Genomic DNA, 21,461 nt, shown 5'->3' on the forward strand with positions numbered 1-21,461 from the left:
CTGGGAGGCCTCGGGGATCTCACCGGGGAGCTGACCATGGCAGGCAGAGGGAGACAGACAGAGCCGGGGCTCAGCACGGCCTGGCTCTGGGCTGACTAGACTGGGCTAGGCTTTAAGCTGCAGCTCTCTGGCCCAAGCTAAGGGTTCCTAGGCTGCATGCCAGGCGCCCGAGAAACCCGCTCGTTCCGACAGCGCCGTGTGAATGGCACTGCCCACGCTTGGCGAGGCGCGTTAGCCCCTGCAGAGCGGGCAGGTCTCCCTCAGGAGTTCAGCTCGCCTAGACTCACTGAGCAGAGCTCAGGAGGGGGTCTGGAGGCCCAGACGTTCAGGCTTGAAGGGGCTGAGGGCACGTGGCCAACCCTGGAGGAAGAGCAAGACGCCCTCCTAGACACGGCACCAAAGCGGAGGGTGTAGCCCCGACCTCGTGGATCTGGGCCATGGGGAATGACACAGCCCCTGCCCCGCTCAGCTGCCCTCTGCTGGACAGATCAGAACTGCTCAGCTGTGTGTCATAAGTCCCGCACTGCTGGAAGGGATCCTCCTGCAGCTCAGATGGTAGGGGGTGTGTTTTGGGAGCAGAGGAGCCACTTCACAGCTGTCCCCATGGTGCTCTCATGGGTTAGGGTGTGCAGCACAGTGCAACCTGTTACAAGTGTTTCCTTTTGGGGGCTCCGGTGGATGGGAGCAGCGCTGCAGCCATGTGATTGGGACAGGCAGCTCCTCCGCTCCAGCTGGGTTGATCCAGGAGACATAATCACAGCTCTGAGCCTCCCTGCAGCTCACACTGGAGCTAAATTTGGCTGAGACATCAGCTTGCCAGTGACAGCAGCAGCAGCCGGTGCCCAGGCAGAGCTAATGAGCAGCTAGAGAAACAGTCAATCCAGCATCGCCCGGGGTTTGTGTTCTCCAGTGCCAGGCACAGCCCAGGCCAGCTCTACTCCAACACCTGTGCCACAAGCCCGAGCTGAGTCCCATCGCCACAGCCAAACAAGTGCCGGCTACTGGGGGTGTCTCCAGGCACGTGCCGGTCTGCTTTAGTGCGCGTCCCTGTGTGCATCAATCGCACGTACACACCTCCATAGCTGTGTGTCTCTCGCACTAAGTCTGCGTGTATCTGTGCATGTATGTCTGGGTGGCCACGTGTCTACATGTCCTTATGTCTGTGCACACATCTCCGCCTGCATGGCCGTGTCTGGCTGGGGATGCAGCCAGGCGTGCGCCTCTGCCTATGCCTGTCTGGGTGGCTCCGTGCCAGCATGGATCCACGTGCACGTCTGTCTGGTCCAGCAGCACACATCTGGGCTCCCCTCCCCCAACCCTCTCCTTGACTCCCTCCCCCGCCTCTCACTACTTCTCTTCCTACCGAGGGCTAATTTTAGCTGCTGCAGCTTCTGGGAACAGGTTCCTGATCAGAAATGGGAGCAAATGCCAAATGATTCATGGGTATTATTCACTGCTGCCTGTTGCCAAGGCAGCTGGGGTCCTCGTGTATCTCTGCTCAGCCAGACACACACGCTCCCCTTTAAATCAGTTCTTTAGCCTTGCGGTGAAACAACCAAAGGAAACGGTGAATTGAATGGTGCGTGTGCAGGCTGGGGCCGGGGCAGCGGATCGGTGGAGGGCAGACCAGGTCAGGAAGGGCTACGCTGGCTGGGGGATGCTGCTGTTTAGGATCGGCTACACTGGCCAATCTGCCGCTTGGCTCTGGCTAGGAACCAGCAGGCAGCCTCTGTCAAGTCCATCTCAGGGGCCCTCAGCTGCTGAGCGAGTCAGGATTCACACCCAGACCCGGCTGACCAGCAGGAAACAAACCGACAGGTGACTACGCGCCAGGTGCTAACACTGCCCTCTTAGGAGCTGGCCCTTTAAGAAGCCCAGGTGGAGCTACTCATCAGTTAGCCAATCAAATGAGCAGTGGGCCAATCCGGGGCGGGAGGGGAGCAGCTCAGAGGGGGGAGGCAGGTAGAGGACCCAGTTCCTGGGGAGGGAGGCCCTTGTGGCACTCAACAGCTCCCCCTCTGGCAGGAGCAAGCATGGCACGTTCCCAGACCTCATCCATCAGGGCTACCCACCGTCACATGGGGCCAAGGGCAGAAGGGTGGGGGGAACCATCCAGCTGTCTCGCCCCTGCCCAGCCACCAACCAAGCTCACAGGCTGCTGGGGAGTAGAGCGGGTGGCAGATGTAGGGCTGGGTGTCCTGCTGGCCAGCCATGCTGCCACCCGTGGGGGGTGGCCCCAAGAAGCTGGGCAGGGAGGGGGCCGCGGGGCAGCTCTGTGACTGGAGGGGTCAGTGCTGGAAGGGCGAGGAGGATGTGCACTAGGGGCAGCCTGGGCGTGTGGGGCTGGAAATGCCAGGAGGCCTGCCCCTCTCCTGGGATTTGGGCCCTTCAGGGACGGGGCGCTCCGGGAAGCGTCCAGGTGGCAGACGTGTTTGGAAGGGGAGGTGCAGGGGCACTGTTAGAGCATAACCCCAAACGCCAAGCCTGGATTCAGGTTCCGGCCTGACAGCCGGAGCCTTCCCCTCCGACGGGCCGTTCCGAACTCCCTGAGATCTGGGAGAGGCCGGATCCTGAACCTCAGCCTGCCTGGGCTCGGCACTGCCTGCTAAGGACCCAGAATCCAGCCTGGAACCGGGGGAGGCCCTGGGCCCAGACCCAGCTCGGGGTATCCCACCTTTGCCAATCTCCCATCCCTACGTGTTGCCAGTGGCCACCATGGGCCTATGAAAGCTCAGTGGCTGTGCAGGGCCAGCTCCACCCAGGGCCCTGCCTGCCGCACGACACTGGCCCCAGGAGCCCAGGCCAAGCTCCCTGACTGCCCTGGGAAGGTCCTTCCGCGCTCCCAGTCCAGACACAGGGGCAGCTAGAGGCCAAGGAGCATCTCCTGTGGGTGTACGGGAGGAGGTGGGAGGATGAAAGGCCGTGATGGGGGGGTATCCTATTGTTCTGTCACACAGGGCACCCTGGGACCTCTGGCCAGCCCTCCTCACTGCCGGCAGCAGCCAGAGGGCCCTGGTGAAGCAGATGACCGAGAAGGAGCCGGGGTGGGGGTTGGGAGGTTACCTTGGAGGCCAGGTTCTCCACCAGCGCCACCATGGAGTTCTTGAAGAGCGTGGCGGCCGTCAGGGGGCGCTTGGTCACCTCGGTGATGCTGACCTCGCCCTCCGGCCACATGTCCCTCAGGACGGGGTCTGTGCTGGGGAGAGATCAGCAAGGGGCGTGAGGGGCCGGGAAGCCGACGCTCAGGGACGGGGACACCAGGGTGAGGGGAGAGCACGGGCCCCGTTCGTCCCTGCTGTCCAGGGAGTTACTGTAGGCTGGAGACTTTTGTGGAAGATCCACCTACACCACCTCGAAGCAGAGCTCTCCTCCCCTCCCCCGTATTCCCTCCAGCCTCCTGGGCCATTGCCTGGACGGGATCCCTGGTGCCGGGAGAGAGACAGGGGGAGCAGGACCCTGAGATGGAAATGGGCCACAGGGCCCAGATCCTGATCCAAGGCTCCCCAGATCGAAGGGCGGCTGAGGGCTCACTGGCCGGGAGACCCAGCTCCCCGCTAGGTCATGGCCGAGACACCCTGGTGGGGGCAGCTGCCTGCACCGTACCTGCTCTGGGGCTTGACAGGGGATGCAGGTGTCAGGGCAGCCAGCCTGAGCCCCATCTGCAGCACCAGACCCCCCGATCCCGCTGGATCTCTCTTGCTGCGGCTCTCGCCCCCTTCCCGGAGCTGAGGCCCGGCCCCACGTGCCCGGCGAGGCTCAGCCCCATGGGCCTGCAGCAGGCACCCGGAGCCCTCACCTGTTGTACATCAACCGTTTGAAATCTTGGAAGAGGGTGTCCTTGTTCTTGTCGATAAACCCCTCCACCGAGTACCTGCAATTCAGAACAATGGGGGCCGGGTCACCTCCAACCCCGGCTGCTCCCCTGTGCTATGGGGAGGCGGGTGCTGTCCTTCCACTCGGACCCCTCAGCCCGGGATGGGCTGCAGCTGGGATCCTGCTAGGGCAGACATGGGCAGGGGAGGAAGGGGCTGGTGGTTATCACACTGTGACGAAGTGGGACTGTTCTTAATGTTTCCTCTGAATACTGTGTGGGTGCCTCAGTTTCCCCTATGCATTTCTTAAGTCTCCAGTGTGCATAAATGGCCAACAATCTGTCTCCTAGCAACAAATGGCCAGAGCCCTCCCCCCCTGCAAGGGAATAGCTAAAGGTGAACAAAGAGATCAGGTGACCTCCTGGCCCAGGAAATAGACAAAGGCCAGAGAGGAGGAACTGGAGGGGGTTTCAGTTTGGGGCTGGCTGGGGATGGAGAGTGAGGGCAGATGGGGTTGTCTGGCTCGCTGGGCACCAAAATGGACCCGGCTGAGGGGTCCCGTTCACTGTACCTACAAGCTCTGTTTTGGACCATGTTCCTGTCATCGAATAAACCTCTGTGTTACTGGCTGGCTGAGAGTCACGTCTGACTGCGAAGTGGGGGTGCAGGACCCTCTGGCTTCCCCAGGACCTCGCCTGGGTGGACTCGCTGTGGGAAGCGCACGGAGGGGCAGAGGATGCTGAATGCTCCAAGGTCAGACCCAGGAGGTGAAGCCGTGTGAGCTTCTTGCCCTGAAGACAGTCTGCTCCAAGGGAGAGGAGGCTCCCCAGAGTCCTGCCCGGCTTTGTGGGGAGCAGTTCCAGAGCATCGCCCGGGGACTCCGTGACACACACCATGGGGGTTTTCCCACTAAAAATGATTGTGGCACCTTTAAGGCTTAAAGGGCCAGTGTCCTCACAGGCACAGTTTGAAAGGGTGGCACCTGGGTCACCTGATCGTGCAGGGTGCATCTGGTTTTGCATCCTGCCGCACTCAGTGTCCTGAGCATGCACCCATAACCCCCTTGGTCCACACTGCAGCCCCCCCACACCCTGGGGGATGGGGAGGAGGCTGCCCTCCCCCTAGAGAGGTGTCTGACTCAAGGTGCCCAGGCCCCGTGGGAGGTCTGCAAAGAGTCAGAGAGGACCGTTCCCTCCCCACGACCAAGCGGGTTCCAGCCTCCCGGGGCCGTGTGTGAGCGATTGCCGACTGCCTTTGCCCGCACGGAGTCAGAGCTCGGGGGAAGAGCTAGATGGGGTTGGAGAGATGGGTGATGTGACTGACACCCCAAATGGCTGAGGGATTCCCCTGAGACCCTCCTCTCCTTTACCCCCCCAGTGCAAACACACACACACGTGCAAACACACACACACTCCTGCCAGATCCCCCCAACGTGCAATTGCACACACAAGTGTGCACATGCACAACTCCCTCAGGGAGACACACTCATGCCCACATGCACACCACCAACATGCAATCACACATACGCATGTGCACAAGCACAGCCTCTAGGGAGATGCACTCATGCCCAGGTGCACACCCCAACATGCCATCGCACACTCGCACGTGCACAAGAACTGCCCCACGGGGAGACGCACTCATGCCCAGGTGCACACCCCAACATGCCATCGCACACTCGCACGTGCACAAGCACAGCCTCTAGGGAGATGCACTCATGCCCAGGTGCACACCCCAACATGCCATCGCACACTCGCACGTGCACAAGCACTGCCCCACGGGGAGACGCACTCATGCCCAGGTGCACATCCCAACATGCCATTGCACACTCGCACGTGCACAAGCACTGCCCCACGGGGAGACGCACTCACACCAGATGCACACCCCCAACATGCCATTGCACACTCGCACGTGCACAAGCACTGCCCCACGGGGAGACGCACTCACACCAGATGCACATCCCAACATGCCATTGCACACTCACACATGCACAAGCACTGCCCCACGGGGAGACACACTCACACCCAGGTGCACAGCCAGCGATGCCCGCTCCTGCCCAGCCATGCATTCCCACCCCCAGGGAGCCAAGCACACAGGCCCGGGTCCTGTGCTCGCTCTCTGTACCATGGCTGTGGGCTTGACTCCTCTGCCTGACTCAAGCTCCCCTGACACAGGGCGCAGGCCTCCCCCATGCCCAGCTAACAATGAGCCTGGAAATCTCTGAGCAAGCAGCCCTGCAGAGGCGGCTCTCCTTGTGAACGGCAATGCAGAGCTGCGAGGGGCCGTGGGGGCAGCCTCCCCCACGTGCCTGCGTCAGGAGGCTCCTACGCCCCAGCCGGCTCCTCGCACGCTCGTCTCCCCTTCAAGGGACAGGCTGAGTTGGAGTCCACCCGGGCACCCCTCCCCCCGAGAGACGCCTGGTCCGGGCTAAATCCTAGGACTGTGATGGCTCCTGGGATCAGCGGCGGGAGGCATTTGGGATCTGCCCAGAATTTCACGGGACAGTCCCTTGCCCGCCAGGCCTAGCTCCGGGCCCAGAGCCCAGTGCATCCTGGGGCGGGGAGGGGAGAGGCCCGGGGAGCCTGCCCCCGGGCGAGAGACAAGACCAATTTCAACGGGGCCTGGAGAAGAGCCGGGGAAAGGGGCTGAGGACTAGCCGCAGAGGGGGCGAGCGGCGGGGTCTGCTAGCGAGGGAGGCCGTGAGCCTGCCGAGGGGGTCGTGTAGCTGCCGAGAGCCGTGGAGAGAAAGAGCAGAACTGCCCGTGAGCCTGGCCAGGCCGGGGGGAGTCTCCTGACGGGGCAGGGGGAGCCCCTGGCTTTGGCTGGACGATACAGGCCAAGAGCTGGCCAAGGGACCGGGGAGCTGAGCTGTGCCTGGAGAGGCCTCAGAGGGGCCAGACCTGGCCTGGTTTCCAAGAGGGCTGAGCAGCCACCTGCTGAGAAACCAACCCCTTGGGGCCGCCTGCAGGTGGAAATCCTGGCCGGCATGCAGGGTGCACTCCTGCCCCTCCCGCCTCCCGGGTGGGGCACCCCCCTGGCCTGCCCGGCTCCGGCTCCCACCCCCTGCAGACTGGTACTAAGCCACCAGCCCTCCGGGTCAGCCCGGAGTCCCCTGCCTCTCTCCAGACAGGGCCCCTGCTGGACAGAGATGCCAGGTAGGACCCCGCTCCTTTGCCCGCTGGGCGTCACCCTGATCCCGGGGGGCAGGACTCACGTGACGTTCCCGGCGTAGTGCTTGATGCGGAAATCCCGGCCGAACTCCATGGATTTGTCGGTGGCGCAGAGCTGCGAACACACGGTGGGCTGAGCCAGGAGGGCACAGGCGGCCAGCAGGCCAGTCCCCCATACTCTGATACCCCTGGCATGGGGAAACAGCCCCTGTCCTCATGCCCTGCACCACCCCTTCCCCCCATGCCCCAGCAAGCCCCCCTCCCACCCAGTGCCAGGCCAACGAACTGGGCAGCCCCACGAGGTGCCAGCATACCCAGAATGCACCAGTGAGCAGCCCTCCGGCCCCCACCCCTCCAGCCAGAAGCACTGGGGACTGGGGGGGGCACTGGCTTGGAGGGGTTAAGCTTACAGGGAGGCTAAATTTGCCCCGCTCCTGCAGAATCCAAGGAGCTCCCCGAGACAGCGCCCCCCTCCCCCGGAAGGGCCTCTCCCTCCCAGCAGGACCCGGTCTCCCTCCCAGTCCTGAGCCCTCTGTCTTCCCCCCAACGGGCAGCCCAGCCCCCGCCCATCGGACCCTGGGGTGCCCGCGGGGCGTTACCTTGCGGCTGGTGTAGTGCGGGTGCTTGCCCAGCTTGGTGTTCATGGACTCCAGGAACATGGCGTCCGTGACCTGGCCCCCCGTCAGGCAGGCCTCGTCCAGGATGGAGATGATGCCCTTGTGCGGCTGCTCCACCAGGTCCACGATGATCTGGTTGTTGAAGTACTCGATCTGCGAGGGGGGAGGCAGAGGTTACCGGGCACGGCCCTGGGGGGGCTCTCGGGGTGACCCCCATGCTCGGGGGCCACAGCCTGCCCTAGGGGCCCTCTGCGAACAACAGCCCCCCCGAGCCAGGCGCGGGAGGAGCCTCCGGCAGGCCCCCCAGGAGACAACGTCGCTGGCTCGGAGCAGGGGAGTGGGGACGCAGGCGCAGCAGCAGGCGGGAGGCGACTCCCCAGCAGCTGAGAGCTCCCTGGGGCAGAGCTCACGGCCCAGCGCCAGGCCACTGTGTGACCCAGCACCCCTGGCAGGAGTGGCCCTCGCTGCCTGCCCCGGCCCTGGGTGAGGGTCATGCCGATCGCTGGGAGGGGCCCTTCCAGACGGCCCTCTGGGCAGGGACCCCCCACCCCAATGGGCATTGCACCCCCACGCTGCCCTCTGGGCATGGACCCCCCACCCCAATGGGGCGCTGCCACCCCCACGCTGCCCTCTGGGCAGGGACCCCCCACCCCAATGGGTGTTGCACCCCCACGCTGCCCTCTGGGCAGGGACCCCCCACTCCAATGGGCGTTGCACCCCCACCCTGCCCTCTGGGCAGGGACCCCCCCCTGGGGCTCTGGCACTCACGTGCTGCCACTCAATGCCTTCCCGCTGATACTCCTCCTGCTCCTGCCTCAGGATCAGCTCGATGAACAGCTGCTGCAGCTTCTCGTTACAGTAATTGATGCAAAACTGCTCGAAGCTGCAAACCAGCAAAGTGCCCGAGTCTCATGGTCTGTACCCCTGGCTCCAGGGGACTGGGGTCTCCCTCCCTCCATGCCCCCTTCCCCACCCTACACCGCACCCCACCTCGCACTCTGGAGAACACACTGGGCTCCCAGGCCAGGCTGGCTGGACATGCTGCTACCCCATGCCCAGAACCAAGGAAGGATTCGGTTCCCAGGGGCGCTGGGATCCGCTCCACGCTAACCCCCCGGGCAGGTGTGCTGCACCTTTCGAACAAAGCACTCGGCATGTACTGCAATGCAGCCGCCTCTGGGCTGGAATGCAGCAGCTGCTGCACAGCGCACAGGAACGCGGCACAGGAGTTCAGGGGAGCAGTGAAGAAGCAGCCACAGCAAATTAAAAAGTGCAGGAAATGTCTAGCGGCCGACTCGCGACCCCGGCTGAAACTGGATCCACATGAACCCCTCAGTTCTCATCAGCAGGGCCACGGGCCCTGGGTGGCAGCACCTCCACTTTAGCCCCCTCTAGGAAGCACAGCAGCCCCCAGCCCCCACCAGCACCTTCCCTCCAGAGTGACCCAGCCCCACATGGCCCTGCTTGCGGGGGCCAGGCCTGGGATCAAGCTCTCAGTGCAGTGCACAGTCCCCGGCTCTCCCCCGAACCGGGCCTGGGAGCCGCAGGGAAATGGAGCCACCATCCAGCCCAGCTGATTGTTCCCTTGGCCTGATCCCCTGCGACCAGCAACCCGCCCTCCTCGCTCTCCCTCAAGGCCCTCTGGAGCTGCCGGATCTGGAAGGGCCCAGCTCCTACACCCGCCCCTTCGTCACTCTGCACGTCAACAGCTGCGCGCTACCCTGAGCCACTGGCCCTGGCCACCTGCCCTCCTCCCCCAGTCCAGGATCGAGCCACAGCAAGACAGCCCTACGCGTGACCCCAGCCCTGGTGCATGCTGGGAGAGGAGGCGGTGGGTAGCGCTGGGTCCTGCTGGCTGGCTGGGCTCTACCTGTTGCTGTCGAAGATCTCGAAGCCGTAGATGTCCAGCACGGCGATGACGGTGTTCTTGCCGTGGAGCCGGGCGTCGTAGTTCTTCACCTCGATGACGGTGTTGATGCGCCCCACGATCCAGCAGAACAGCCGCTCGTAGATGGCCTGGGGGGGGGGGGGAAACGCTGTGAAGCAGAAGGTTCCCCCCGACAGCTAGTCCTAGGGGTTGGTAAGGGTGAAACTCCTTCCACCGGGTGTGGGGCACTGTACCTTTCAGGAGCGGGCGTGCTTAAGCCACGCCCTCTGGGGGGCGGGGACAGGTGGTCGGCACTGGGACATGGGGGGGGGAGGCTGATGTGCAGGTTTCACTACTGCCCCCTGCTGGATGAAATGTCATGGCTGTGCAACTCTACTGCCATCTAGTGGTTGCTGTGGATATAAGCCTTAACCCTACTGCAGGACGGGGTGCACCTTAAGCCCAGGGGCTGTGGGGGTTTTGCAGTTGAAGGCTCTGGGTTCGATCCCCACTGCTGCCCCAGTGTGGTATAACCAGCCACGTCCACATGGCTGCAGCCATGGAGCTGTCTGGAGCGGCTGACCCCGGGAAGGGCTTTGAGCAGCTCCTGGCCTGTGACCTGTTTCTATCTACACTCGTCACTCCAGACACTGCAGCCCGGGTGCCTTGGATGGGGACGAATGTGGGGTACGTCAGAACAGCCCCACTCCAGGCTGTGGGGCCGGCTGCTGTCCGTTTAGTGACCTCATTTAACTCGTCCCCATCAGCACGGGATGGCAAACTAGCCAGGGTGCCACCGGCCCAGCGCAGAGCGGCCAGAGCTGCCCAGTCCCTTGTGGGCAGGGTGACGGTCACAGACCAGGGGGAAGCCTGCCCCACAGCTGCCTGGCCTGGAGAGAGAGAGAATCCGATACGTAGCTGGGGGCGAGCGTGACTCCCGCGAGCTCACGTGTACCAGCTGGGAGCCTGGCCCCGAGTGGGCAGTGATGGGGAAGGCAAGGGGGCAGCTAAGGCGCCCCCCACGGGGGAGCTGTGGGGCATCAGAGCGATTGTAAGGAGGACACTGGAGGTCACAGAGGGGTAGGGGGGCTCGGCAGGCCCCGGTTCCCAGCTCCTCTCCCCTTTACCTTGGCGCAGGCATCCCTGGCATAGTTGGCATCCTTGGCGCTGTGACCCTTCTCGATGACCTCCCCGCCGCCCGTGGCCACTGCGCGGTACAGCAGGGTTCTCAGCAGGCTCTCCGGCTCGGTGGAGGTCAGCTCCGCCAGCTGGGAGACCAGCTCCCTGTTCTCTATCGCCGCGGCATCTCCCTCGGCGACGAAGCTCACGTTGCCCTGGAAATCCATCGAGAGAGACACAATCAGCAGGGAGAGGGCACCGGCTTCCCCCTGCACGGGCCTGAGCTGGGGGAAGCCACCGGTGCCCCATGGACACTGGGACACAGAATCACAGAACTGGAAGGGACCTCGAGAGGTCATCTAGTCCGGTCCCCGGCACTCAAGGCAGGACTAATTATCTCGACCATCCCTGACAGGTGTTTGTCAAACCTGCTCTTAAAAATCCCCAATGATGGAGATTCCACAACCACCCTAGGCAATCTATTCCAGTGCTTAACCACCCTGACAGGAAGTTTTTCCTAAATGTCCAACCTGTCACAGAGTCCCTGGGCGATGCTCTGGAACTGCTCCCCACAAAGCCAGGCAGGACTTTGGGGAGCCTCCTCTCCCTTGGAGCAGACTGTCTGCAGGGCAAGAAGCTCACATGGCTTCACCTCCTGAGTCTCTCCTTGGGGTATTCAGCATATGCCCCTCCGTGTGCTTCCCCCAGCGAGTCCGCCCAGGCGGGGTCCTGGGGAAGCCAGAGGACCTGCACCCCCACTTTGCAGTCAGACGTGACTCTCAGCCAGACAGAGGTTTATTTAGATGTCAGGAACACAGTCCAGAACAGGTCTTGCCGGTACAGACAACAGGACCCCCTGTAGTTAGGTCCACCTGGGGCCCCCAGGGAGGCCACAGCCCCGATGGGAAGCCCAAGCCCCGGTCAGGGCGCCCTCTCCATTTCCCAGCCAGCTCCCAAACTGAAAAACCCTCCAGCCTCTCACTCAGCCTCCCTCCGGCTCCTCCCCCAGACTTTGTCCAGTTTCCTGGGCAGAGGTGTTACCTGGCCTCCAACCCCCCTCCTGGGGTCTCAGGTTACATGCTCAGGTCTCCTCCCTTCCCCAAGGCAGCCGTCCCAACACAACTCCCCTGCAACCTTCCCAGGTCAACAGTCCCCACTCAGCATTCACATAACGCAGCCAGAACATTCCCACTTCGTCACACAACCTAAACCTCCCTTGCTGCAATTTAAGCCCTTTGCTTCTTGTCCTGTCCTCAGAGGTTAACAAGAACAATTCTTCTCTCTCCTTGTAACAACCTTTTATGTACATCTCTGCCTTAAGCCTTGCGAACGTTCCTCAGTGGGCACAGAAAACACACCGTGCGCAGGGAGGCTAATGCCTACACCCCGCCCCAGGACACACAATGGACAGACGTCGCACAAACACGCACGGACCCGACGCCTAGAAACACAGGAAAGGAGACCTGACAGTGTCCAATCAGACCTACTGACCAGACACCCAATGTCCGGTTACAGCCGGTGGGGGAGGTGGGAAGGTGCCAGGTCATCACCCAGCCAACCCCTACTCAGCTGGGGCCGGCTCCTAGCTGCGTCAGGTGGCTGCAGTTCCCAATCCCAGCTCTGCAGGCGGGTCCTTCCTGACCCCGGTGCAAGGCGGGGGGAAGAGCAGCGAGCTGGGGGGGGGGGAGGAAAGAGGACTGAAAGGGGGCGGGGCCTCAGGGCAGAGGCGGGGCAGGGGCAGTGCCTCAGGGGGGAAGAGATGGGGGTGGGGGGGAACATTCCAGAACTCCTGCTGGAGTCTCCGGTTTTTAAATATTTCAAAGTTGGCAACCCTACCCGGAGTCCCCCGCAGTCCCCGGGCCCTGCCGGGTGAGCAGGGGACAGGGCCGTGAGGAGCGGGCACTGCTCAGCGAAGCCCAGACCTCCCGGTTATCATCACACATGGCACCGTACGCCCGTGGGCCCATGTCTGCGTGCAGTGAGGCTGGCAGCTGGGCCGTGGGCGGGGCCCGTTCCAGAGTGCTCCCAAGTGCCCTCGCGAAGGCTAACCTCCTGCCAAGCACCCACCAGCTCCGCTCCCAGGGTCCTGCAAGACTCAATCCCAACCCCCCCGCCTCCCGGGGCAGAGTCGCTGGCTTCCTGGGCCGTCAGGTGCTGGGCCCTGATCTGCTGCCCGGGTGGGGTGGGGTGGCTGGCCCGGGCATTCCCCCAGGGTGCCCGCAAGGGCCGGTGGAGCCCAGCTCAGCTTGATGATGTGCATTTCCCTTGAGCCCTCTGCCAACCAGCCTGGCATGTGTTTGGCTGGCAGCAGGGCCGGCTCCAGAGGGCAATGCTCTGGGAGGATCCTCTCTAGATTTCTGCCCACAACTTTAGAGCAACTTAAAGAAATTCCTCCCCACTCTAAGGAACCTGGGCCAGGCGTGACACCCCTGTCTCTGCCTGGGGCCGAACCAGAACCCCGCCCCAACCTGACCCCGCCCACTGCCCCTATCTCTGCCACAGGCCAAACCAGAACTCCACCCCCATCTCTGCCATGGGCTGAACCAGAACTCCACCCCCATCTCTGCCACAGGCCCCACCAGCACCCCGCCCCAAACTGACCCACCCCTCGCCTCTGCCAGGGGTCGAATCGCCTCTGCCAGGGGTCGAATCATCACCCCGTCCCAAACTGACACTGTCCCCCCCACCATGGGCCGAACCAGCACCCCGCCCCAAACTGAGCCAATCCCCTGTCTCTGCCATGGGCTGATCCAAGTTCCGATCCGGGGGGCCCTGTGCCCAGCCCCGGGCGACACTCCTGCAGGAACATCCTGGTCGGTCACACACCTCCCTGCAGAGTGGCTGGGCTGGCTCAAGGGGCCCCGCTGACCCAGAACACAGCGGGCGCTAAGAGCCCTGTGCTGGCTGGGCCAGCTGGGCACAGGGGAAGGGATGTATCCGCCGGCCAGGCCATCGCTTACCAGGTGTAATATAGTAGCCAGGATCTTGTAGACTGAGTCGATCTCCTCCGGGCTGAAGCCAATCACCTTCATGGCGTCTGCCACACCCTTGAAGTTGGACTGATCACAGGCCAGCAGCTGGGAGATTCGGGGGGAGGGGAAGAGCAGTAGAGAGATGAGCAGTTCCCAGCCAGCTGCATGGCCCTGGAGTCCTCCATTTGGCCACAGTTCATGCTGGGCTTCCTGCACCCACAGCCCCTCCCAGGGTGCCTGCCCCTGCCCCGGAGGGACCATCTCTACCGGCAAGGGGATCGCTCAGGCGCCTTGGCCCACTCAGTCCTTGCCAGCAGCTACTGCCCATGGGTGCAGGACCTTGGATCCACTGAGAACTGGGCTGAGAGCCAGCAAACTCATTTCACAGAGGCCACCAGGCAGCCAGGAGGTGAGAGTGAAACTGACGATCTACCTAGTGCCCACCACTGCAGTGTCTGGCCCGGAGGTGACCGGCTCAGCGGCCCTCTGCCTGGCACCCCGGGCCCCCTCCGAGCTGTGTGCAGCAGAGCCATGTCCAGCTGGATTTCTCCACGTGCCGCCTGCCCTGCGTCTCCTCTGTGCGATGGGGGAGCGGGACGCAGAGAGGTGCCCAGCGATGGGCATGGCCCACACTCAAGGCAGGGCTGTCTCCCTTCACGGTGCTGGATGTACATGAACCCGGGGATGCTTACAGACCCCTGCCCAGGAACTGTGATTAGCCCCCCGATGGGGGACGGCCAGGGGTGGGGGGACGGGACTTCAGCCTAATGGGAGCCCTGGTGTAAACTGTGTGGCTGCATTAGATAGCAGGTGGCTGCAGCCTCCACTGGAGTCAATGGGATTTGTGCCTGGTTACACCAGGGATGTGTTTGGTCCCGGCGTGCCCCAGCAGCTCCCTCCCTGCCGAGTGTTGAAGCTGCACCTGTCCGGGCTGAGGGAAGCCCACTGATCCGATCGCCCAGCCGGGAGGCGCCTGTCGGGAAGCCAGGGCTTTGCTGCGCTGAGAGCCGGCTCCGGTGTGGAGCAGCAGCTCCCAGTCCCGTTCCCCATGGCGAGCTACCCACCCGGCCCCTGCCTTCCCCATTCCAGTGCACAGGGGCAGGAAGATCCCTGGGCCCAGGTTTCCAAGGGACCAGTGATTTGCGGGGGGCCCAACTTGAGACCCTTAGAGGGGCCTGATTCTCAGGGTGGAGGCTCAGCACTTGCCACAAACCGGGCCCGGGTCTCTGGGTGGGTTCCCAACAATTGAGCCCCCCAATCACTAGTCACTTGGGGAACCCTGAGGAGCCTGGCGTGGTCCCCCCTTGCGTGGAACCGGGACTCACGTTGTTGCTGGCGCCCTCGCTGGTGAAGCGGTAGGCTGCAGGGTCTCTGCAGAGATGGAGGGAGGCCAGCTGAGCGTCCGAGGCCCCGAGAAGCAGCTGAGGGGGAGAGACAGGGATGAGACCCGCTCGTACCCGGGGTGCGGGGATAGCGAGGACCTGGGCCATGTCTGGCACCCGCTGCCCGGGACTCTGGCTGGCCTCTGAAGGCAAGGGAGCTCGCCCAGCACAGCCGGGAGGGTGGGTGCTCCCAGGGAGCTGAGCCCCAGCGAAAGGACGGGGGTCAGGGTAGCGAGGTGTTGGCCGGCGAGGAGGAGGAGCAGGACCGTGGTGCCGAAGGTGGGAGGAGACTGGCCTGGCAGTAGGGTGACCAGATGTCCCAGTTTTATAGGGACAGTCCCGATATTTAGGTGCCTATTACCCCCCAGCCCGTCCCGATTTTTCACACTTGCTGTCTGGTCACCCTACCTAGCAGCCTCAGCTCTGCCCTCCCAGCCCAACCTGGGGGGAGAGGGGGAAGGAGAGCCAGGAATGGCTGGGCCCCATCCTCGGGGCGGCTGATTAATGTGCTCCCTACTGAGCCAGGGCTGAGCGAGAGCCCAAGGAGGTGGGCGGCTGCAGCGTGCCAGAGATCGCGTAGCTCCGCGAGGTGACGGCACGCACTTCCCCGGCTCCTCTGAGTCACCGGCCTGCGGTTACCCGCCCAGGGCCCAGCTCGCTATAAATAAGGGACGCGCAGCAGCAGCGGAAGCCGCTGGGGCATCGCCGGCAAGTCCCTGCGCCCAGCACAGTCCCGTTCTGCACCGAGGCCCCTGCAGCGCCAGATTCCCCGGGCGAGCGGGATCCTCCTCTGCTCCCAGCCAGGCAGCAGCTGGGGCCCAGAGCGCACTGGCCACAGCCGGCAGGAAAGCCACAGGATGTGCCCCTGTGGCTGGTGGGGTGGGGGCCCATGAACCTTCCCCACTTCCTCCTTGTTCCGCCTCCCTCTCTTTACTGCAGCTGCCTGGGCTGCTGCCACCCCTTAAAGGTGCCAGTGAACTCATCGCAGGCTGGCTCTGCCCGGGCACCACCCCCAGCTAGTCCCTTCTGCCTTGGCACCTGCGGCACACCCAGTGGCACAGCAGGGCAGCCTGACACTCCTGCAGCTTGTGCCCTAGCTTGCTGCTGGGGGCGGGAAGCCGAGAGGCCCTGGCTGAAGCCGGACTGGCAGCGGGCCCCACTAGAGAGACCTGGGCGGGTTCTGGCGGCATTTCCCTCTGCTACTGATGGGCGCACTTCCCGTCCGTCAGTCGTCTTTCTGTAATCACCTCCTTATCCCCTCCCCTTCCCCAGGGAGCCAACTCCTGCAGCCCCCCGGGGATCCCCCCGCCCCACGGACTGCCCCGTCGCCCCAGGATTCCCCCCGACTCACCTGGTAGAAGGAGTGGAAGTTCCTCTCGCCCGGCTGCTGGTGGAGGATGCGAGACTGCAAGGGAAAGCCCAGAGGAAGTCAGTGCCTGCGGGGGCTGTGTCTCGCAGCCCCAGGCCGGTCCTTGCAGCTCCCCATCACTGTGGGTCCCATGCTGGCACACACAGCTCAGCCCCAGAGGCTAAGGAGTCACCGCCAGCTGCCAGATTTGCTCCAAGCAGAGCCAACGGGCTGGTGAGACCACAGAAATCCCCTCGTCTCAAAGGACACACCGGTCCCTGGTAAAGGAAAGTCCACACCCAGAGCGCTGGCAGCCGGAACAGGGCTGATCCCTCCCTGTGCCTCAGGGAGCCTCTCCGGCAGGACGGCCGTTGTCTGCCCCAGGCGTCCCACCTAGCCCCCTTCTTTTGCTGTAGGATGAAACCAGCCCTTCGAGGTTCATGCAGCAATGTAGCAGCGTCCTGGCCTTGTGCGGGGCGGGGGGGTAGGCCCTGCCGAGGTCCTGGCTACTGGGGACCGTTCAAGAGCCGGTTCTTTTTTCAAGAGAGCAGAAGCATTAACTCCAGTGTCCTGATAAATGCTGGTGAGTCGCTATGGCCTGTCCGTTTCAACTCCCCCTGCAGCGTGGATCCAACAGCCGTCTTCCCTTCCTGCCCTAAGCTGGGGTGTGCACTAGTAAACAGCTGCTGCGCTGCCCCCCAGAGGTGGCTGCATCCCAGTGAGGGGTGAGGCCATTTCTGTGTGTGCCGCGCTTTGGGATGCAAGGCATCCTGGGAATGTCAGAGACTAAGGGCAGGCCTGGGAGGCAGTGGACCAGAATGGAGCCTGTCACCGAGAGGGGCGGAAGAACCAAACAGGAGACGCGCAAGACAGCACCAGTAGAGCTCGCCGGAAGGGCTCGTTGCCATTCGGGGTGCACGGGGTCTAGGATACGTCACACTCGGGGAGCATCCTCCCTGGGGGGAACTCAAAGCACTTGACCGAGGCAGGTCAGTGTCCTTCTCTCCAGCAGGGGAAGTGAGGCCCGGACATGATAGGGTTCCACAGCACGCCAGGGCCTGGCTCCTGACCCCCAGCCCGCACCACTAGACAACACTATCTCTAGCGTGAGCTCCCCTAGCAGGGCCGCACGACCTCCAGGCCATCGGATGCTTAGGAGGTGATGGCCACTGGGCTGTCTCCCAGCCCAGCAAGGACTGGTACCATGCCTGGATGCACTCCCCCATCCACAGCAGGCTGCAGGCCCCAGATGCCTCTTCCCTGCCATCTCTTCCCCTGCACTAGCCTCCTTCCGGCAGCCCCCTCCATCTGAGATCTCTCAGCCCTTAGCTGAAACGTCAGAGCCCTCCCCAGCCGGGTCTGATAACCGAACAGGGCTGCCCGGCCCAGAGAGGGGCAGGCCACCCTGTGACGGGAGGGCCTGGGGACCGCGCTAGCACACCGCGATTTCTAGGGTTTATCGGAGCCAGCTCAGGCCAGGCGGGAACTCTCAGCCAGTCCAGAGAGGACAGCCCAGCTAACGCTCCCCAGGATGGAGCTGAAACAGGAGGCTTCACATGTGGAGAACCAAGGCCCCTGCTCGCCTTCAAATACAAACAAACGACAAAGGAGTTGCTTGCTCAGTGCTGAGGGATCTAGGGAGGGTCCCTGTGTTCCCGAGGCCTGGCCCTGCCTGCTAGGTATTTACCAGCGCAGCCAGGAGAGGGCCAATCTGCTCAGAAAACATCCAGTTATCTCCCCCAAAAGCCATGTTCTGCATCTGCTCCCCAGGCATGGACCCTCTCAGCCCTGCAACATCTCTGTCCCCCACCAGGTGAAGGGGTGACTTGATCCCAGCCTCTAAGTCCCAGCATGGGGAACAGATATTTAACAGTCTGACGCCGTCGGATGGCTGGAAGTTGAAGCTGGACACATTCGGATTGGGAAGAAGGTGTCAGCTCTGGATGGTGAGAGTAATTAGCCATTGGAACAATCTACCAAACTGGAGATCTTTCTAAACCAGGAGGTCAGACCAGATGATCATGATGGTCCCTTCTGGCCCTGGGATCGATGAAGGACACCGTGAGCAAATGGTGCTTGATTTAAGGAGGAACCGAGTCCTTCCGCCCCTTACCACAGCCCGAGTTAAAAGGAGAGGGGCTCTTCCAACCCGGGGTGACGGCGCCTCTCTAGCGAGGGAGGAGGGGGCTCAGCCCAAGCTTTCCGCTGCCTCCCAGGCCTGCCCGTAGTCTCTGACATTCCCAGGATGCCTTTCATCCTCTCGGCCTCTTCCACCCGGACCCTGGGGCCCGACCCGCACGCGAACCAGCTGGATGCTGTGCCACAAGGGCACTGCTCCGAGCCCTGGGCCCGTGGTGCCCACCTCCATCCTCTTCCCCCGGCCGTGCACGTTACCCGCCCCCCCCACTGCCCCTCCCTGCTCGGGCAGCCCCGGAGGGGGCCCAGGGCCGTACCTTCTCCAGGAGGTAGTTGTTGATGTGGCCGCCGGTGGGGTCCCCCTTGAAGTCGAAGTTGATGTCCATGTATTTGCCGAAGCGGCTGGAGTTGTCGTTGCGGTTGGTCTTGGCGTTGCCGAAGGCCTCCAGGACGCAGTTGGACTTGAGCAGCACGTTCTTCACCCTGGGCCGGGCGGGAAGCAATGAGGGGAACATCACGGGAGGGTGGGGCTGCATTACCCCCGGAATCGGGATTGGCGCGTCCAGGGGCTTGCCACGAATGAGCCCCCCCTCCTGTTTGCACCCAGGGACGAGCCGCAGCACTTGCCACCTCCTGAGGGTAGCAGCAGCTGTTCACAGGGAGGAAGGAACTTGACCAAGGTCACCTAACAGGTCATGGGCAGAGCTGGGAACAGAGACCAGGTCTCCTGAGTCCCAGCCCAGTGCACTGGCCACGGCCTCCCAACCGTGCCAGGATGCTGCTGTGACCTCTCACCTCTCCACCTCTTCCCTCTGGCTGGGGTTAGTGATGGCCGCTATGTACTGCATGATGTATTTACTGGCTTCCGTCTTCCCAGCACCACTCTCCCCTGCAAGACAGACAGACAGGATGGGAAGAGGACAGCAGGACGGGCGAGGCTTTGCTGCCCTAGGTTAATGCCCACCGCCCCTGGCACACGCCCGGGAGGTGAGAGGCCACTCGATAGCTCCCAGGCACCACATTAGGGGGTGGGTTTGCGACCCCGGCAGCTGGTGAGCTCAGGGCTGGAGCAAGGAGCCTTCGGTGCCAGCGCACCCTGCAGGCGGACAAGCCTCCGCCAGCCGTCCCTTGTGCCCAGCCCTGGCCTGGCAGGGCCCCGTCAGCTGGGTGGGGGCAGCTGAGGCTCCGTGGCCTGTGCAGCCCTTGTTCCCATGCAGGTTTGCTGGTGATGGGCTGTCAGTATTGTGGCCACTAGGACCTGCCCTGAGGTTGCGGAACTCAGCTCGCGGATGGCCAGGCATGGCCCACTGGGCCATATTTGAACTGTTGAGCTCGCAGGGAAAGTGTGACCCCCAGCTGAGCAGGCGGCGGGGGGGAGCAAGGTGATGCCTGGGGGAGGAGGGAGGGCAATGCCAGAGCCATCTCTGCACCGCTGGCTGCCAAGGTGCCCTGGGGGCCAGGGGGAGCGAGTGCAGCGCTGCCAGCCCGATCCCAAGGGAACGTTTGTTCACAGCCTGAAGCCGCCCCAGATGACTCCAGCTACTTGGGGGTTCCAGCTCAGGAGGGAGCCAAGACTAGAATTCCAGGGGGAGGTGGGGTCGAGGGCTGGTCTAGCTGGGGCAGCTGCAGAATGGGCCTCAGATCGCACAGGACAGGGGCAGCAGGGGGCACTGGGCCGGGGTGGAGGTGCTCAGCAGAGCTGGGTGGGGGTCCAGCATGTCGGAGCGATGCGCCAAGGGCTGGCGCTGACAAAAATCTCAGAGGAAGCAGGAGCCGGGATACATGCTCCTACGTGAGTACGTGTGTGGGACGGATGGACGGACGGATGGACAGACAGAGGAGCTCCGGCTGCCCCCGCCCACTCAGACCTGAGATGACGATGCAGGTGTCTTTGGCTCGGCGTTTCATGGCCTTGTAAGCGGCGTCGGCCACGGCGTAGAGGTGCGGCGGCCGCTCGTACAGCTCTCGGCCCTGGTACTGCTCGATCACGTCCTTCCCGTAGAGCTGCGTCTGCTTGTAGGGGTTCATGGAGACCACCACCTCCCCGATGTAGGTGTAAATCCGCCCCATCTCAAACCTGCAGGGACCAAACCCACTCAGGCTACAAGGGAAACGCCGCGGCCACACGGCCTCTTGCATCGCCCCAGAACAAGAGCTGTCCCTGGAGCTTTGCCTTCCAACAGCTTCATACCCCCACTGCGCGGCACTGCCCTGCCAGGCTATGGAGCAGCACCCCCTATGGCACAGCCACCTTGCAGGGCACTGCCCATCTGACCCACAGAGCAGCGCCCATATGGCACAGCCACCCTGCAGGGCACTGCCCATCTGACCCACAGAGCAGCGCCCATATGGCACAGCCACCCTGCAGGGCACTGCCCATCTGACCCACAGAGCAGTGCCCATATGGCACAGCCACCCCGCAGGACACTGCCCGTCGGATGCAAGGAGTAGCGCCCCCTATGGCTCAGCCACCCCGCAGGACACTGCCAGTTGGATCCATGGAGCAGCGCCCCCAAGGGCACAGACACCCTGCAGGGCGCTGCCCATCGGATCCACGGAGCAGTGTCCCCTATGGCACAGCCACCCCGCAGGGCACTGCCCGTCTGACCCACGGAGCAGCGCCCCCTACGGCACAGCCACCCCGCAGGGCACTGCCCGTCTGACCCACGGAGCCGCGCCCCCTACGGCACAGCCACCCCGCAGGGCGCTGCTAGACTCCCTGATGGACGTATACTGCCAACAGGGCTTCTTGTACCTTCCCGTGAAGCAGCTGGCTCCGGCTCTGCTGGCAACAGGGTTCTGGGCTGGCTGGACCCTGCTCTGATCCAGCCTGGCAATTCCCACGTTCCCCTCTCCAGAGCTCGGCCCCATTCACTGACCCACTACCCCACTCCCTGATCAGCAGCATTCCTAGGCCGAACTCCAGAGCCAGCCTCGGGCTCACACCGGGTCACTGCACTCACGGCTGGCCCCTCCATCCCTGCCCGGAGGAACAGCCAGCGACCTCACTGAGTCAGAGCCGGCCACTGGGTCGAGACTGC

The 21,461-nt window shown here is 63.5% G+C and overlaps 1 protein-coding gene across 2 annotated transcripts in view; it reads right to left on the minus strand.

The window, feature by feature from the left end:
- Positions 1–21,461, minus strand: part of MYO1G (myosin IG) — a 60,943-nt gene that overhangs the window by 33,081 nt on the left and 6,401 nt on the right. Inside the window, exons 2-14 of one of the 2 annotated variants that reach the window (XR_005594629.1) lie at positions 20,289–20,497; positions 19,216–19,309; positions 18,738–18,903; positions 16,288–16,341; positions 14,880–14,975; positions 13,543–13,659; positions 10,591–10,797; positions 9,467–9,612; positions 8,365–8,479; positions 7,579–7,749; positions 7,024–7,094; positions 3,797–3,871; positions 3,064–3,191 (exon numbers count right to left, since the gene is read on the minus strand). Coding sequence is in view for 1 of the 2 variants with exons in the window: in XM_039526244.1 (XP_039382178.1) it covers positions 3,064–3,196; positions 3,797–3,871; positions 7,024–7,094; positions 7,579–7,749; positions 8,365–8,479; positions 9,467–9,612; positions 10,591–10,797; positions 13,543–13,659; positions 14,880–14,975; positions 16,288–16,341; positions 18,738–18,903; positions 19,216–19,309; positions 20,289–20,497 (1,654 nt within the window). In the remaining variant the exon portion in view is untranslated. Of the gene's footprint in view, positions 1–3,063; positions 3,197–3,796; positions 3,872–7,023; positions 7,095–7,578; positions 7,750–8,364; positions 8,480–9,466; positions 9,613–10,590; positions 10,798–13,542; positions 13,660–14,879; positions 14,976–16,287; positions 16,342–18,737; positions 18,904–19,215; positions 19,310–20,288; positions 20,498–21,461 lie in introns of both variants that reach the window. The other variant, XM_039526244.1, reaches the window with a different exon arrangement.

The sequence above is a fragment of the Mauremys reevesii genome, linkage group 2 (assembly GCF_016161935.1).
Source record: "Mauremys reevesii isolate NIE-2019 linkage group 2, ASM1616193v1, whole genome shotgun sequence".
NCBI lineage: Eukaryota > Metazoa > Chordata > Testudines > Geoemydidae > Mauremys > Mauremys reevesii.